At 44.4% G+C, this 19,164-nt stretch overlaps 1 protein-coding gene across 5 annotated transcripts in view; it reads left to right on the top strand.

Moving 5' to 3' along the window:
* The first annotated feature begins 538 nt into the window (after positions 1-538).
* Positions 539-19,164, top strand: part of LOC147895531 (uncharacterized) — an 82,238-nt gene continuing 63,612 nt past the window's right edge. For all 5 annotated transcript variants that reach the window (XM_087384306.1, XM_087384303.1, XM_087384302.1 and 2 more), the window contains exon 1: positions 539-853. In XM_087384306.1, coding sequence (XP_087240432.1) covers positions 797-853 — 57 coding nt within the window. In that variant the 5' untranslated portion in view covers positions 539-796. The remainder of the gene's footprint in view (positions 854-19,164) is intronic.

Here is a 19,164-nt window from a genome sequence, read left to right as displayed (position 1 = left end):
AACGTAAGGTTTTGATTAGTAAAATAAGGGTATGCTTGCAAAAAATATGAATGAAGGGGTGTGTATACTGTAAGGAAAGATATATATAAAAGAAGCTCTAGAAATGAACAAAATTTTTACCTTATCATCATAAAATATTCCAACTCTAAAGCTATGTGATATACAATAGATCTCCTTATATTTATAACTATCTCCATAGAAATATGCCGTAACAAAAGATTCCAAGTCTAAAGCTATGTGATATGCAATAGATCTCCCCATATTCCTAACTATCTCCATAGCAATATGGAAATTATGAGCGACCTTTGCTTTCGACAATTGGTTTCATGCAAAATAATCATGTTAGTTAGTAAGTTGCATTGTTTAAAATCAATGGTTGTTGATACACCAATGTCTTTTACATCCACAACAACCCATGTAGCGAATTCCCTTTTCTAGATTGAATATATTAATAAGCAAGTTGAAGTGTTTAGAATGAATGGTCAATGTCTTTTACATAGCAACAACACATGTATCATGTATCATGCTTTGTCCCCAGCAACGGGCGGGTTGCCTACTAGGCTTTCACTTTGGGGCTCGCCACCGTGAACGCCGCACGCTATTCGAGGGGGTTTTCACTGGGGGTACTACACCGTCAAAGTTCAGCTGACTGCCCCTGCACAGCTGCTACGCATCCTCGCGGAAGCTGATGTAGGGGCTATGCGGGGCGGCCTTTTGTCCCGAAAACCTTGCAAATGTATTGAAAGAAGATAGGCTATATTTTGACAACTACACAGCGTAGCATAATCATAGTTCCATGGCCAAGTACTGGGCGTCTTGCTCATCGGGCTTGCAATTTGCACTTATCACAGAGGTAACTTGGTAAATTCTTGCATTTTTAAAAGGTAAATAGTGGTTGCTAGATCAGTCAGGATTTATGGTGGGCGGGATAGACTCGCGGGCAGAGAGAGAGAGACTAGGTGGTAGTTGGGAGTTTCAGGGGGTGGAGGGGGGAGGGCGGCGTATATGGATCATTCAAGGAGTATGATGTTTGAGATGCTTAAACACGTGAGGCAAGGAGTATTCCATTGAACAACACGCAGACAGCAAAGTGGAAACTTTGGCAATTGGACGTCGTAACTAACGAAGGCAGCATCAAAGTAGTTGTCTTGGCGAGCAAGAAGAGTAGCCAATAGTAGGCAAATAGATTGAGCGCCACAAGCTGGGTGGACGAAGAGGTTTTGGAATTTGAGCTTTGAAGGTGTCGATTATTGAAATCAGTTCAACACAACAAGTTAACGATTTCATGAGTAATAATGGAAGGCAGCAGAGGATAGTTGCCACGTGCCTCAAGAATCTAAAGCCTCTGACAATCAAAGGATCTTGAAATCCGAGGATAACCATTTCAGATCTCATGATTGGTAACACACGTGTGGTGTTGTCAAATGAAATAAGTAGGGCCGCAATACGGCACTGGCAAGGCTACAAATTGACTTTTGAAGGTTCTATCTCATTTTCAGCTCCAGTCAACATATATCTTACAGCTGCTTAGAATGTAGTAACTCCACTAGAGACCTAATACACCTATAAAACCTTCAATGCGGCTCCGTAGGGCTGCTATGTTTCCCACACATGCCAAGCTAAATCACTACACAGTGGCCTTGCTGAATGGAAATGAAGGGAGAATGGAGGAAAGATGTAGAATAATCTATCAACCTGTACTGCGCTCAGCTGAAACCATCGCTCAAGAGAACCTGGCTGATACCCCACCTCAGAAGGTTTAGATCCTCTTCTTTGATGGGGCTGCTACACGTCCCCAACAGATTGCCCCAGGATTCCCGATCGAAGGGCTGAGTAGCGAAGCAGGACCACTGTTTTTGTCGGCCTTTTTGTAGATGGCTGCCTATCGGCAGCTAGAAGGCTGTTGTTTTCTTTTAGCCTGGTCCTCTCAGTGAAGGGCAGATTGCAGCGTTCCTGCTCTTGCTGGGCCCTATCATCTAGCAGCAACTTTTTGGAACCGTTTCACAACTGCTACAGGCCTCTGTCCTCCCTTCTATCATCACTAACAATGCTACCAGCAAAGCCGGCTCTCAAACTAAAGTAAAAATAGGTAGCTACCACATCTTGTGCAGCAATGACACGTGTGATATTCTCTTTTGCTTAAAGTTGAGCATAGATTAAAAAAATCGACTGTGATCTGAATTGTGCATCTTATTTATGCCAAACTGTGCTAGGTAATGGCACTGCCGACTGGCATATGCAAATTTTTGGACTGCAACCATGAAGCTAGGTGTGGAACAAGTCTAGGGGAAATGTTGCGTGTGTATCACTGTCTATCTGATGACCTTGAAGGTACATGCTGCAAACTGCACGTGAGCATTGAGACTGCCCCAATGTTTTGGACTTCTTAGAATCTTGTGGCGTGGATGACACTCTCACCTGCCAATCTGCATCGTTCTCCTCAGAGGCAATAGCAATCAGCCCTACGTCGGCAGAGCACTAGAGTGACTCATCCTGCTTAAGGGACAGGGTCTGAGAACTAGACTGATTGCTCAACTATTTCGTCCTCAGGGCTGCTAGGAGTGCAGACCCTGAAGACTTTGGACTCTGCTCTTAGTATCCAATGAGTAATGGTTTGACGCATTGTGATAATGGCGCTTTCAATATGACATCTGAGCTTTAGAATGGAGTGATATGAAAGCTAAAGGCAAGCCATAACATATACATCCTGACCCATGTGGTCTGCTTGGAGTGAGTGTCTGCTGAAGCCACCAAACAGACGGATTGTAGATTGAAGACTGCCAACTTTACCCTTGTGGGCTGCTGTCTATGGTGTCAAACCTTTTGTCCTTCACCATTTTCAGACAACGTGCGATTCTCTGTCCACCATTTTTTGGTTTTTACACCTAATTGGTGGGTCCTTCAGCCCCTTGGGTGCATGCTGGTGTTCAAATCTCAATGAGATGCTTCTATGCTAGAAAGCACAACTAAGTGCTTTTTTTGTTTGAAGATTTGTGTATTGCTTGGTCATGCGATCTCTAAAGAAGGCATCTGGACCAAGCTGAATAAGATCCAAGAAATTGAATAGATGCTGGAGTCTGAGAATCTGACATAGCTCATATCTTTTGTGGGATTCATCAGCTTTTACAGGAGGTTTGTGAAGGATTTTGCTAAAATTGCAGTACCTCTGTATGAGATGACTAAAAGGGATGTCCAATTCCAATGGACCAAGGAGTTACTTGTAGCATTTCATGAACTCAAGAAATGACCAATTGAGACCCATTTTGAGACAACCAGGTAGGATGTGATTTGCCATGTCCATGTGGATCTTCAAGTTATGCAATTGACATTATTTTGGCACAACCAGATGGCAGACTGGACTACTCGGTCTACTATGCTGGTCGGTTAATGACACCACCTAAGTGCAGCTACAACACTACTAAGCGAAGCCCTAGGGATGGTCTATGGTGTCAAAAAATTTAGGCACTATCTACTTGGTAACCCTTTTGTCTTCTATGTTGACCACCAAGCTCTACTATATTTGATCAACAAGATAGTCATTTAGGGATGACTGGTAAGATGCATGCTATTATTATAGGAGTTTAAACTCAAGATCATTCACAAGATAGGGACCTCCCATACAGGTGCAGACTGCTTGTCACGTTTCCTCGCCCCAAGTGAGAACCGAGCTCCTAGATGCACAATTGTTCGCTGTGTGTATTTCTTGAAAACCCAGTATGATGAAATGCTTCAGTACCTATCACGGGGGCGCGAAATTCTAGGTACTTTAATGTACTACAAGACCGTGACAACTTTGGTTTTAAAAGTCCAAGCGTGGGCTTAATAATGTGTAATTAAACGCGGCATGGTGCCTAGCACATAAGCGTAATTAATCCCTAGGCCCAAAGGCATTCCAAGGAATTAAAAGAGTGGTTGTTGGGAAATGATGACGTGGCATTTTTAATGGGCCCCCTAGAGGGCCATGTACCTTCAGTGGCCCCCCTAGAGTTCCGGGTGGCTCTAGTGCCTTCTACATGCTCCTTTGCCATTCCTGGACCTTCCTGGGTCTTCTAAACTTCACATGTGTGGTTTTCTCTCTCATCTTCTCCCTTTGTTGAGATTTTGGACTGGTTTTTCAGCCTCTTTCAGCTGAATTCCGTTTTTCTTCATAACTCCTCACCCGTTTGGATTCCTCGACTTCCGTTCCCCTCTGCCTCCCCTTCGTAGTGATATGCTTGTCCCTCCGTGCGTTTGGTAGAACGGGCAGAGCTGAGCACTTCTTTTGCTGGTCGAATTTGCAAAAGTGGCTTTTTCTGGACCTTTTTGCTTCTACCGCCTCCTGGGCCTCTCCTCTTGCAAAGCTACAGCTTTCTGTTGAATTTCGAGTGGTTCGACGCGCTGGTTGACTGGTTTTTCTCAGTTTCGGCGGACTTTCCGGCGATGAAACTTCTCCAAAACCTTCTCAATGCATTCCTCTCTGAAGCACGCTTCTTTTGAGCCCAAGAACTCCCACTTCTTCGCGACAGAAGTGCTTCTTTTGGCATTTTTCAGTGGAATTCTTGCTGGTCGGCTCTTGTAAATGCTCTTTCTTCATGCCTTTGCACTCCTCTTTGGCTGAGAATGCAATTGGGCATTGGCTACTATGTCCTCTTGGCGATTGAGGACTTGGTTCGAGTCTTCAGGGCTTGGTGAGTTGTGATTTTGCTACTGCAATTTCTTTTTGCCATAAGCTATTGGTTGGCCTCGTGTGCCGCCTCTTTCTTGGCTCACATGTGCCCAGGCAGTGCTATATGAGTCATTCTTTGGTTGGGTACTTTGCTGATTTTATTTTGGAGCTTTGAAAAGCTTTGTGAATGCCATCTGGAAACCACTCAAAGAGAGTGCAGCTGGGGTGCAGTGTGATTGCATCTGGACAGCCAATGGAATTGCACTCGGAAAAGAGAATGCCTTTGGGTTGAGCCTACGGGTTAAGTGCACTTATGTGATGGTGTTATATGCTTGAAAGCCTTGCGAAGGCTTAGTGAATTGGGGCTGCGTGCTCGATTGCAGGGAAGGTCTCCCAGATGCAACTTGTAATCATTTCACTGTGAAATATAAAGAAATACCGAAAGGGGCGCCACGGTGTTTGGGGCCAATCGGGTGCACTTGTCTATGTCTGTTAAGCAGGGGCATTCTAGCCTCCATCCCTTTTTCAGTGGTTTTGTTTGTGAACAAATGGGTAAATGCCAAATGGTGATCATGCAATGGTTAATGGTTGTGATATATGCTTTGTGAGCTGTAAATAAGTGCTGAAGTGATTAAAGGTTTAGTTCCACTGCCCTCTGAGTGATTAGAGGCCGGTTTCATTGGTTCCATTGCCAGGATACCACACACTCTTTCTCAAGAGGTGGGCCTCGGTAGTTTGGTGGAAGGATATCTTTGCTGCACTTTTTGACAGCTGAATATTACAACCATAAACATGGTGAGTACCCATGAGCAAGAGAGCTCCACAACTCCTCAAAGGAGAAGGCAGGAAAGCCTTAATGATCCAACTAGTGTACAGCTGCAGGAAGCACAACAAATGCCTTTTGAGCAGGCCACACATGAAGGTACAACTGAGCTCAACGGTGATACTAGTTCTAGCAGTGAGTCAGATGATGCTACTATGTTGAATGCACAGCTTGCAAGTGCAGTGACTTCTTTGACTCAGCTGGCTCAAAATTTGGCTCAGATTGTGCAAACAAATGCTAAGAAGAAGAAGAAATCAAGAAAGCACAAGCACGGAAAGAGTGAGTACACACATGCATCAGCTTCTCATGGCGGACCGCACACTCATGCATCAGTTTCCCATGAGGGACAGCCATCAAAAATGACTCAGAAAGTGACTTCCAAGAGAGAGGAATCGCCCAAAAGAGCACTTGAGAAAGAGGTACAAAAAGTACATCAAGTACAACAGTATGAGCACCCAGCACAAGGCCTTGGTTTGGGTATTTCTACTCCTCAAAATAATAATGTGCAGTCCATAAATGTGGCTCAACCACCTCAGCCATATTTGAGGCAGCAACCTGAATATTTTGGTACAGATTCTATCTTTGATGCTATGTTGATTTCACCGCCAATTGGGCATAGAAAGCAAGCCATGTATGACAATGTGGGAATGCAGCCAGGCATGCAAGCCACAGCATATGCTCCCATGCCTAATCTTCAGCCAAGTATGGCTCTCCCTAGTGAAGGGAATGCTGCAAATATACAGCCATCTTTGGGACAGCCAATATCAAATGTATATAAAGAATTTAAGGGCTGCTTTTATTTCAGATTTTCAGGATTGTTTCTCAGATGCACTTCCTCAAGAATTACCTCCCAAGAGGCCCGAGGATCATCAAATTGATATAATTCCAGGAAGCTCACCGCCTAATATACCTCCCTATCGTGTCAGTAAGGCACAACAGGAAGAGATAATGTCACAAGTGAAGGAACTCTTGGAAAAGGAATTAATACAGCCAAGTAATTCTCCTTACTGTTCCCCTGTGTTGCTTGTGCAAAAGAAGGATGGCAGTTGGAGAATGTGTATTGATTATAGGGCTTTGAATAAAGTCACAATTAAGAACCGTTTTCCAATTCCACGCATTGATGATATATTGGATCGGTTGGAAGGTTCCTCAATGTTAAGTCGTATTGACCTTAAAAGTGGATACCATCAGATAAGGATACGGCCTGAAGATGTCTACAAGACTGCCTTCCGCACTTCATTTGGCTTATATGAGTTCCTTGTGATGCCTTTTGGTTTGACTAATGCACCTGCCACTTTCAATAGAATGATGGACAGAATTTTTAGAGCACACAGGAAGTTTGTGGGCACTTTCTTCGATGACATCATTGTGTTCTCTAAAAATGAGCAGGAGCACAGGAAACACCTCACTATTGTGTTTCAAGAGTTGAAAAGACACAAGCTATTAATAAACACCAAGAAAAGTGAGTTCTTTATGCATGAGATTCATTTTCTCGGTCATATAGTGTCAAAGGATGGAGTCAAGATGGATCCTGCAAAAGTTGAGGCCATAAGGAGTTGGCCAATTTTGAAAAATCTGCATGAAGTCAGAAGCTTTCTTGGGTTGTGTTCATACTATCGGAGGTTTATAAAGTACTTTGCAGAAATTGCTTCTCCCTTGCATGCTTTACAAAAGAAAGCTGTACCGTTTCGGTGGGGACAAAAGGAAAATGCAGCTTTTGAAGAGCTGAAGCAAAAATTGTGTTCTGAACCCGTTATTATCTTGCCAGATCTTGCAAAACCCTTTGCTGTAACTTGTGATGCATGTGGGAACAGCATAGGAGGCACTTTGATGCAGGATGGCAGAGTGGTTGCATATGAGAGTAGAGTTCTCAAAGATGCTGAATTGTACTTGCAGATATACGAGAAGGAAATGTTAGCAGTGATACATGCTTTGACCACATGGAAACATTACCTTCTTGGAGCTGATTTTTATGTGCAGACAGATCATCAGTCACTTAGATATTTTCTCACGCAGAGAAAATTATCTGAAAAGCACATGAGATGGGCTAACTTCCTCTCAATGTTTCATTTTCAAATTGTACATGTGCCGGGTAACAAAAATGTCGTGGCTGATGCACTTTCCAGGAAACCACAGCCTGAAGCAGTCTCCAAGAAACCCAGTGTTTCAGCAGTGAGCATTGCTTACAACAATGTGTGAGATGTGATGAAAGATCAGTATGTTAATGATGCTGATTTTTCAACTATTTATGATCAGCTTTCTGATGGTCAAAGGCATGATCACTATATGTTGAAAGAGGGTTTCATTTTGATGCATGCACGACTCTGTGTCACTGATCAGATGCGACAGAAAGTCATAATGGAAAGTCATGCTCCTCCATATGCAGGACATAGGGGAATTACAGCAACAATTACAGCAGTGGAGCAATACTTTTATTGGCCATCTTTGAGGAAAGATGTGGAAGAATATGTGAGAACATGCATGGTTTGTCAGAAAGTAAAGTTTGACAGGCAGAAGGCACCTGGGTTGTTACACCCTTTGCCAATTCCCGATAGACCATGGCAAAGCATAGCTATGGATTTTGTGTTTGATCTTCCACGTACTCCTACTGGACATGATGGATTGTGGACAATAATTTGTAGGTTTAGCAAACAAGCCCACTTTGTGCCAGTAAGAAAGAAAATTACAGCAGATCAAATGGCCAAATTGTTTTTGCAGCATGTCTTCAAGTATCATGGGATGCCTGAATCCATAATCAGTGATAGAGATCCGAGGATGACCAGCCTCTTTTGGAGAGGACTGTTTGAAAATATGGGCACTACGCTGAATTTTTCGTCATCTTTTCACCCTCAGTCTGAGGGACAATCGGAGCAGGAAAACTCTACCATCTTGGATATGTTTAAATGCTATGTCTCAGACCACAAAAGCAAATGGGAGCATTATTTGCCTTTGCTGGAATATGCTTACAATAATACGGTGCACACATCCACAGGTAAAGCACCTTTTGAAATAGTGGAAGGCGCCAGGAAGATACCTCCCATTTTGCATACAAAAGAGAAAATCTTCGAAGCTGATCGTTTTGTGGAAAGCCTTGAAGAGGCTTACAAGAAGATCAAATATGCCTTGCAAAGAAGTCAAGACAAGCAGAAAAGAGCAGCAGATAAGCACCGCAGGGAATTGGTATTCACAGAAGGTGATTGGGTTTTGCTGCGTTTTCAGAAGGCAAGGCTGAAAAATAAGAAGGCAAGGAAAGGTTGTACACAAAGCTGAACATGCGTTACTATGGTCCTTTCGAGGTTTCTGAAAAGATAAACGAGGTAGCTTACAGGCTGAAGTTGCCTCCGCATTGGAAGATACATAATGCCTTTCATGTGAGTTTATTAAAGCAATATCATGGAGATATTCCCGAGGATGTACCTGATGAGGTGCAGCCTGAAGTGGAAGAACAGGATGAACTTCTGGTCCCAGAGCAGATTCTGGCACACAGAGATAGAAAGCTCAAGGGTAAAGTCATCCGTCGCTACTTGGTAAAATTTCAAAATTACCCATCACTTGATGCGAAATGGATGGAGGAAGGTGAACTGGCAGATTCACCTGGGATATTGCAGCTTTACCTTGATGCTTTCCAGTTAGAGCCGACTGCGGTCCGGGCTCCTATAGGTAGTTCAGCAGAGCGAGCGTCTGGAGCATTACCTGATGTTCGAGAGGGGGGTAGCACCTCCACTCCCTCAGTACAGACGGGCTCACTGTGATTTCATGAGGTCGCTTGATGACACTGTATGTTTCATCCGAGATACTGAGCTGACAGTATTTCTGCTGTGAGACTTCATGATATTGATGCATCTTGACTATTGATCGCCGAGGATCACATAGATTTTGAGCAGTATATATGGATGGATGCATGCCTCTCCTAGCCATATTTTCACCGTCTCTGTATACTATAGCTGCGGCTTTCTTGTATACTCTTTTATGCTATATTTCATGCTCGCTCCTGTGTTTTGGGGCAGCAAACTGTGGTTTGCTGTTTCAAGAGAGGGGTATGTCACGGGGGCGTGAAATTCTAGGTACTTTAATGTACTACAAGACCGTGACAACTTTGGTTTTAAAAGTCCAAGCGTGGGCTTAATAATGTGTAATTAAACGCGGCATGGTGCCTAGCACATAAGCGTAATTAATCCCTAGGCCCAAAGGCATTCCAAGGAATTAAAAGAGTGGTTGTTGGGAAATGATGACGTGGCATTTTTAATGGGCCCCCTAGAGGGCCATGTACCTTCAGTGGCCCCCCTAGAGTTCCGGGTGGCTCTAGTGCCTTCTACATGCTCCTTTGCCATTCCTGGACCTTCCTGGGCCTTCTAAACTTCACATGTGTGGTTTTCTCTCTCATCTTCTCCCTTTGTTGAGATTTTGGACTGGTTTTTCAGCCTCTTTCAGCTGAATTCCGTTTTTCTTCATAACTCCTCACCCGTTTGGATTCCTCGACTTCCGTTTGGCCTGATGGCTTCCCCTCTGCCTCCCCTTCGTAGTGATATGCTTTTCCCTCCGTGCGTTTGGTAGAACGGGCAGAGCTGAGCACTTCTTTTGCTGGTCGAATTTGCAAAAGTGGCTTTTTCTGGACCTTTTTGCTTCTACCGCCTCCTGGGCCTCTCCTCTTGTAAAGCTACAGCTTTCTGTTGAATTTCGAGTGGTTCGACGCGCTGGTTGACTGGTTTTTCTCAGTTTCGGCGGACTTTCCGGCGATGAAACTTCTCCAAAACCTTCTCAATGCATTCCTCTCTGAAGCACGCTTCTTTTGAGCCCAAGAACTCCCACTTCTTCGCGACAGAAGTGCTTCTTTTGGCATTTTTCAGTGGAATTCTTGCTGGTCGGCTCTTGTAAATGCTCTTTCTTCATGCCTTTGCACTCCTCTTTGGCTGAGAATGCAATTGGGCATTGGCTACTATGTCCTCTTGGCGATTGAGGACTTGGTTCGAGTCTTCAGGGCTTGGTGAGTTGTGATTTTGCTACTGCAATTTCTTTTTGCCATAAGCTATTGGTTGGCCTCGTGTGCCGCCTCTTTCTTGGCTCACATGTGCCCAGGCAGTGCTATATGAGTCATTCTTTGGTTGGGTACTTTGCTGATTTTATTTTGGAGCTTTGAAAAGCTTTGTGAATGCCATCTGGAAACCACTCAAAGAGAGTGCAGCTGGGGTGCAGTGTGATTGCATCTGGACAGCCAATGGAATTGCACTCGGAAAAGAGAATGCCTTTGGGTTGAGCCTACGGGTTAAGTGCACTTATGTGATGGTGTTATATGCTTGAAAGCCTTGCGAAGGCTTAGTGAATTGGGGCTGCGTGCTCGATTGCAGGGAAGGTCTCCCAGATGCAACTTGTAATCATTTCACTGTGAAATATAAAGAAATACCGAAAGGGGCGCCACGGTGTTTGGGGCCAATCGGGTGCACTTGTCTATGTCTGTTGAGCAGGGGCATTCTAGCCTCCATCCCTTTTTCAGTGGTTTTGTTTGTGAACAAATGGGTAAATGCCAAATGGTGATCATGCAATGGTTAATGGTTGTGATATATGCTTTGTGAGCTGTAAATAAGTGCTGAAGTGATTAAAGGTTTAGTTCCACTGCCCTCTGAGTGATTAGAGGCCGGTTTCATTTACCTGTCACAGAGCACACGTCCTGAGCACATGCCTTGAGGCAAGCGCAAGCAATCGACTTTGAAAGCTTGGAAATCTATTTTGATTAGAGGCTAGTTGTACCATTAGGAGTAGATGGATTTTTGCACCATTGGGTACGGCTCCATGAACAAGCAGCAATACTTACGGAGGCTCATATCGGGCCTGTTGGAGGTCACTTCAATGGCAAAATTGATATCTCAAAAACTCCTTTAAGTAAGCTTGTGGTGGAGCACTCTATTCTGAGATGCGCATGCTCTATGTGTTGAATGTGATGTTTGCCAAAGAACAGGATGCTGTCCATTAAAAAATGTGGCTCATCTCGCAAAAAATAAGTACATCACTATGGCCACGGACTATGCTACCAAGTGGGCAGAGGCTAAGGCATTATGAGACAACACGGCTCGTAGTACTGTCAAGTTCTCTTTTAGAACATTGTTTGTAGGTATGGCTATCCAATTGAGTTTGTCACAGTGAGCAAAGCACACATTTTATGAATGAATTATTTCAATCCCTGATGATCGAGTTCATAGTGATGCATTGAGTTGCCACGACTTACTATCCTCGGTGTAATGGACAAGTCAAGTCCACTAACAAAATATTCAAGTCTATCCTCACTTGGACAATAAGCATGCATCAAAGGGATCATTATGGGCATAATGTATTGCATAAGATGGTCACCACTAACAGAATATGACCTGAGGTCCCAAGCTACACATATACTACAATGATAGTGACACCAATGTACCCGTAGGTGACAAAAAGCCTCGTAACCTTGCACACCCTACCTATGACATAGAGAAGTGGCAACGCCACCAGAAGTGGCCCAACCACCAAGGTTATGGTGTGCAATTTGTATTGTTTTGGGCTATGATGTAAACACATGCCTCCACAATATGAGGGTGGAACAACTCTAAGCCCCAAGAATGCCAATAGGTCCCAATGCAATTGTGGTAGCCAGCCTTTCCACCCAATGTACAAATGCCAAGGCTCAACCCCATCCCTATGAGGATACAAGTGCCTCAACTCTCGAGAAATCCCAATCCTCCACAATACCCCCAAGCTTTCAATTTTTGGTGACACATACTAAACACTTGCATGAACATGTATGGCCATGAAAACCAAATTGTGGATGCCGCACATAGTCTCACTAAATAACCATCGAAGCATTCATCTAGACCAAGTTACTCTAGTGTATTTGGATACCCAAAACCCATCATCATCTCATAATCATCGTAATTGAGAAAACAAACTAGAAAAGCCCAAGAGGTATGTAGCACATTAAAGCATTAAATCCTCCCATAACAAAGATTACCATAAAGTCAAATGATCCAAAGGTGTTTGCTATAACCATAGATCACCCACGCCCACCAAGGCAAGGGAAAAATTTAAGGGTCATTTGGCAGAGCAAGAACATGATCAAGATATTAGTGGCAGAAGAATCTGCATATATGGCAGTTTCTATTGTCAGCATGTCTATCCTAACAAGTGTTCACAAAAATAATTTTGCTCTACAAATTAAAAAACTTGGGGTTTCAAATTTCTAAAGGTTTTTCTTAAGAATTTGTAGATAAAATATAACAAAATTGCCTAAAATTTTGTAGACTTAACAAAATCGAGAAAATATTTTTTACATGTGAAAATGAAAATGTTGAGGTTCATTGTATATAGTTTACAAGTTTTCTGTAAACATTTATTTTAGCTTTTAATTTCTCTATGAACACTGATATTAACTCCTAATAGCAACTATACATATCATAAGTCTGATTTTGATTTGTTTCATACTAGCAACTCTACAGACCACAAGTCTGAGAATAAGATTATTGCTTCATGAACCTGCTAGCTTTTGGCAAGTATCCTATCACAATGCCTTTTCCCTTGTTTTTCACCACGCATCATACCTGAGGGTCAAAAATAGGCATGGGGTTGGTACTTTGCAGAAGCCTCAGTATCACCTAGTTTAAGGCTTGCGCAAATTATCATGCCCATTGGATCTCATTTTCATGGTCACATATTTCTTTGTTTGTCACCACGTGTCATGCATGAGGGCCAAAAAACACGCATTGGGGTGCCTCATTTGAACGTGCGAGTCTTTGTTGGGGATGGTACTTTGCATGGATCTTAAACTCTTTCACTTTAAGGCTAGGTCAAAGTATAATACCCATTGGATCTCATTTGCATGATTGGGGACACATTTTTTCTTTTTTTTCACCCTGCATCATGCATGAGGGTAAAAAATCACGTCAAGATGCCTCATTCAAAGGTGCAAGTCTCCGATGGGAATGGTACTTTGCACGAGCCTTAATCTTGGATTTCCTTACAATTTATCAATCATCTTTATGGTCACCAGTTGATATTTTGCCTTATGGGAGGTCTTTGCTATCCACTTCAAAGTCATTTTATTGACCTAAGCCACTCTTTTAAGAGTTGGCATCATAGCTTTGGAATAAGTTCAATCCACGTCTATAGTGTTAATAGAATCGATACAACATATGTTTTGACAATGGACTGGATATTACACTTGTGCGTTATAAGGATGAATGAATCATACTACTTTAAGGCTTGTGTAAAAGGAGTGTTTAGGGTCCTAGTCTATATGTAGAGTTCAAATCTAGAATCTGACCCCAATTACCCTAAGGTATCCCTATGGGTTGGCACAATAATAAATTTTTTGCACCTTACATGTGACACTATGCCACCTGTCACTATGATTTAACCTTAGTCTAACCTACAAGATCGATTATTTTTTAAAATATTTCAGTGTATGCAATTCATAGCAGCTTTCTTCAGCTTTGTATTCTCTCTGCTGTCACAAACTTCACAAGAGGTATCTGAGCTTCCCTTCCAAGACAAGCACGGGCACTCGTGAACCCTTGGATGTGACGTGAAGGAGAGAAGAACGTGTTCGCAACGTTCCATCTCAATGTGCTCCAAACAATAGGCACATAGCTTCAAATAGCCCTCACAGGTCTCAGGGTACCTTGATAGCCTACATCAGCCCAAGCAGCCATACAGTTTCAAGCCCATGAGCTTTTGTACAATTGTACGGATCAGGCATGTCCAATCGTCCAGGCTGTACAGCTAAAAAGAAACACAATAAAGTTTACATGCTAGAACAACATGGACATCATGTTGGGGTAAAGGCACATTGCCACCCCTTTATTAAAGATATGACACCTATGACTGTCTTAAGACAGTCATAGGGTGAAAAACCTAATCCTAATAAAACTTAAGAGTTTGTGGTGTGGCTCATCACTTCACACCCGCATCTCTAGTGTCACTCCCCTCTCTCACTCTCTCTCGGTTGTACTTCTCCCTCTTTCCTTCCCTCTCAACTGGTATCAGAGCCAGCCTCACTTCCTCCCTACCCCTGCCTACCTCTCCCTCTACCCCCCTCGGGACTTGTGCCCTTGGCATTGCGCAAGCAGCTAGGGCTGCAGCGCGGGACAGCAACGCGGGGCGGCGAGGGCGTAGCGCGGACAGCGACAGCGGGGTAGCGCGGGCAGTAGCGCGGGCTGCAGCGGGTCTGCTAGCAGGGCAGGGCGGCGCAGAACAGCGCCAACAGCCTGCGTCAGGGCAGGGCGGCGCGGGACAGCTGCAGCGTCAGGGCAAGGCGCAGCGCGGGCTGCAGCAGGGCGGCGCCGAGCAGCGCCAGCAGCAGCTAGCTGCTACAGCCTCAGGATCGAACAGGGCGGCGCGTGTACGGACGTACGGCCGTCCGTACCGCCGTACGGACTCCGTACAGGCGTCTGTACTGTACGGACGCCGCCGTACGTACAGGAACCTGCGTCAGAGCTTTTCGTCAGGGAGCAGCATCAGAGAAGGGCATTTCGAAAAATTTTTTTCTCTCAGTTTTGGGATTCCGTACCCTGCACACGTACACAGGTACATCAGGTACAGTGCTGCCAGTACACAGGTACAGCAAGTACAACACTTTTTCTTTGAGGAAAGAAAGCAAAGAGAGAGCATTCCCGGCTGTTCAGTCCTTCAAACTGTGTTTTTTTTTTGAGGTACAGCAAGTACACTCTTGTCCCTCGTGCTTGAGGTGACTAGTACCACAGTGTGTGGTGGTTGCACAGTTATCTTGTTTCGGGAAGGTAATCCCTTGATTTTGCAGAGGATTTTGTATGCTTTTGCTGAGTGCAAATCTCAGCTTTTGGGTGACATTTTCAAAGGGCTTTTGCCTGGAAGCTTATGCAGTGTATGCCTTGAGGCAGTGTGGAGCCAGGGAGCCCACATTGGTCTTGTTTCTGCAGTGTATTCAGTGACATTTCAGCAGGTCACATTTTGTGTACGACACCTTGGAAAATCTCAGTTGAGCCACACTTGGCTAGGGCGCATCGAGTTTACTCGGTCCCTAACTGTCCATCGTTGACAGTGCTCAAAAGATTTTCTCTTCAGTGTTTGTACGTTGGGATCTGTGTTGTTATTGTGTACACAGGGCTGTTTATGCATTGCATTGTCAGGTGAAAGTGCCAGGAGAGCGCTGCATTTTGTATGCTACCTCAGTGTTGAGGTGTTTTTCACTTGGTACAGGTGTCAAATCAAGGGGCTTTTGCCCAGATTTTGCTTTAGAGCACTTGGGTTACTGTTTGAGACCTTCAGATGCCTTTTATCCCCTTGGCATAAGGGTGATTGCGTGGGGTTTAACCCATTTTCTGTTGCAGGTTTGTGACAGGCTGAAGTGTCTGGAGCTTCTTTTTCAGTGAACAAAACAGTGTATGACAAGTGGTTTATGCATATAAAATCAGTGCAATACCTCATCTGAGGTGGGAGAAGTGATCAGGACAGCAGTGTTTTGTGCTTCGTCAGCTGATGATGCACTGTTAAAGCACTTGTGGAACAGCTGCAGCATTCTGAAATTACTGTTTTATGCCTATTTGAGCACGGTACAGTGTGTCAGAAGGTACAGTAACTGGAGGGAAATTTTTTCTGTTTTGCTGCAGATTTCTTGACAGTAAAAACAGCACTATTGTGAGTGCTCCTGGCTCTTGATAGAGCAGGTTTTTTCTGAGAAATCAGAATTTTATTCAGTCTTTTTTGACTTACAGGGAGTCAGGTACTTTCCTTATTTGATATGGCATCAGGGGGAAGTGAATCATCAATTCTGAACATAAAGAAGTTGGAAGCGGCACTGGGAAGCAGTGAAAGGTGTCTTGAGGTATCTCAAGGGTACCAAAGACTTGTGCATATGCTATGGTAGGCAGGATGCATTGGTGCACGGTTTTACAGATTCAGACTATGCAGGGAATGCAGATAACCGGAAGTCTACTACCGGTTATATTTTCACATTTGCAGGAGGTGCTATATCATGGGTGTCTCGGTTGCAGAAATGTCTTGCACTGTCAACTACTGAAGCTGAATATGTTGCAGCCACTGAGGCTTGCAAGGAAGCAATATGGCTTACTCGGCTGGTGGGAGATTTGGGCATTACAGGAGATATGCCAGTTTTGCATTGTGATAGTCAGAGTGCTATCATGTTGGCAAAGAATCCGGTCTTTCATCAAAAGACCAAGCACATAGATGTGAAATATCATTTCATCAGGGAGGTACTGGAAGACAAGCGACTTGAGCTTGTGAAGGTGCATACTGATGATAATCCTGCAGATTTGCTCACTAAGAGCTTGCCTACAGAGCGGTTTGCACATTGCCGCCACATCATGGGATTAGGATGAGACCATTCTTATTTTATGGTCTTGTATACAGTAACTGTATATTGCTGTAATTTTTATTCTTTTCTCCCCTTCAGGCACATTGGCCTTTAGGTGGGAGGTTGTTGGGGTAAAGGCACATTGCCACCCCTTTATTAAAGATATGACACCTATGACTGTCTTAAGACAGTCATAGGGTGAAAAACCTAATCCTAATAAAACTTAAGAGTTTGTGGTGTGGCTCATCACTTCACACCCGCATCTCTAGTGTCACTCCCCTCTCTCACTCTCTCTCGGTTGTACTTCTCCCTCTTTCCTTCCCTCTCACATCACGCCATGTGGCAGCCTGTTTTTGCAGCCCTTTATGCATAAATTGCTCCAAAATCAAATCATTTTCACTTGACAGTCCTTGCAAGCACATTTTGAAGATTTTGCTGCATTTCACGTGTGCATCTTGGCGACAAGTGTTCAACAGCTATACAGCAAGCAATGCAACGTACACAGAGGGCATGCTTTAGTCTGCTCAGCCATGACCATCTAGCTCACGGGTTGTGAGCTTTTCTGCTCAGCGCGCACCCGGGATTCCCCTCTCAGCTGGTTCTTCCCCATCTGCACCGCCTCTGGCCTCCTGCCCGCTAGTGTTCCAGGTACCCCAGCCATTGACGGGTCCTGCGGAGCTGCCATTTGGGCTGCTTCTGCCCTCATGTCGCCAGGACCTTGTGTGCCTTGGTTTGGGAACCCATTAACCCCCTCAATGGGCTGCGTTGCTGCACCTATAGACAGCAAGGAGGTGAGAGCTGTTCACTCACTTCTGGTTTCGCATGCAGCCTCCACCAAGCCGCCAGGCCTTGGGCAGTGTGCTGGGTCAGAGGCCCCTCGACAGACTGTATGCCACCCGACGGTGGAAGAGCGGCAGAGAGGCCCTCTTTCCTCTTGTCCTCTCTCCTTTTGTCCCATCCTTTCCCTTCTTCCAGTCCTTCCTTTCTCATTTTCTATTCACTTCATTTGTTTCCTCTATTCCCTCCTTCCTTTTCCCTCGATTTCTTTGTCCAATTGCCTCTCTCGTTTCCTTCCTTTTCTCTTTCCTCTCCCCTCTCCCCTTCGTTTCATTCCTTCATTTCCCCTTTCCCTTTCCCTTTTTTTTCTCCGAGTCCCTTCTCTTTCCCCCCTTTCTTTTCTCCTCTTTTCCCTCACCTCCCCTCCTTTCCCTTGCTCTCCCCATATTTGTGGAGCAACTTGTCTCTCAATGCTACCATGGTAGTTAAGGTGACAAGTGGGTCTGGCCAGAGGTTGGCAGCTTCCTGAACTCCAACCTTATAGCTTCATACTTTCATCAGAAGACAAGAAGCAAGTTGAGAATGAGGTGCATGAGCTCCTTGATAGAGCAAGTATTGGGCATCTAGTAGGCCTTATGATAGTTCCAGGATTGGGACAACCTCCTTATTTCTGATGGATGATGGGATGCCCTGTTTTTTAGAGGGGTTTTACTCTAGTGGCTGGAGGTTGTGGGGCTCCCAAGACAGTGCCATCGTTGTAGGGAGTTTAGCCATCTACTAAGGCATGCCCAAGTTTTTGATGGATTGCATGGAAGCAATGGAGTAGAAAAATGAAGCAAGGGAGAGAATGAGATGTAGACTGTTATTGCAGCAGCGCACAAGTGCAAGAGAGTACAACTGAATTGATGGAACATCACTATGAAGGCTAGCCCTAAAACCCTAGCTTGGTCAAACCATGGGGCAAAATTAAGTTGTAAGAGCTGACTTCATCCAAATAAACTAATTGTGCTACCACACTAACTATCACTAGCCTACAAGGCCATACCAGGGGCTAACCTATCAAGGCCCAAAAAAGGAAAGCGGTTTTGATGTCAAGCTGATGCACCTGATGGTAATAATGCGTGACGTTGGTGCAAATGTTTGTTGATCATAGCCTTTTGCTGGGCTTTATAGTGGTCAAGACTACCGTCAGCCTTCCTGTTGAGTTTGTATACCTACTTAGTGCCTATAGCATGATTGCCTTTAGGCAGGTCACACAACTCCGTAGTGCCACATTCTGATGAATCGAATCTAACTCAGATGTCATAGCATCCATCCAATCTTTGCTCCCAAAAGCATCCTTGTGACATAGTGGCTCTTCAGTGCATGCAGTAGCAGTGAATGCAACCTTCACTAAGTGTCCCTGCATGTGATTAGACGCTGTCCCCGTGCGGCCAGACAAAGGCTCAGCTTGCTTGATGTCCTTTTGTATCTACCAGCACTAGGGGCTGTTTTCTGTTGTCTAATGACAGCCCTCTCTTCCGTCACTGTTTGATCCGTGGTAGTCTGATCAATGTGAGGCAATTCAGGCTAGACATCAAATCCTGTATGTGGCTGTAAAGCACCTGC

Source organism: Dipteris shenzhenensis, chromosome 13 (genome assembly GCF_047967505.1).
Source record: "Dipteris shenzhenensis isolate YYH24624 ecotype China chromosome 13, Dip_SZ_1.0, whole genome shotgun sequence".
NCBI lineage: Eukaryota > Viridiplantae > Streptophyta > Polypodiopsida > Gleicheniales > Dipteridaceae > Dipteris > Dipteris shenzhenensis.
Note: the sequence above shows the minus strand (reverse complement) of the source record. Positions and strands in the feature narration are given on the sequence as shown.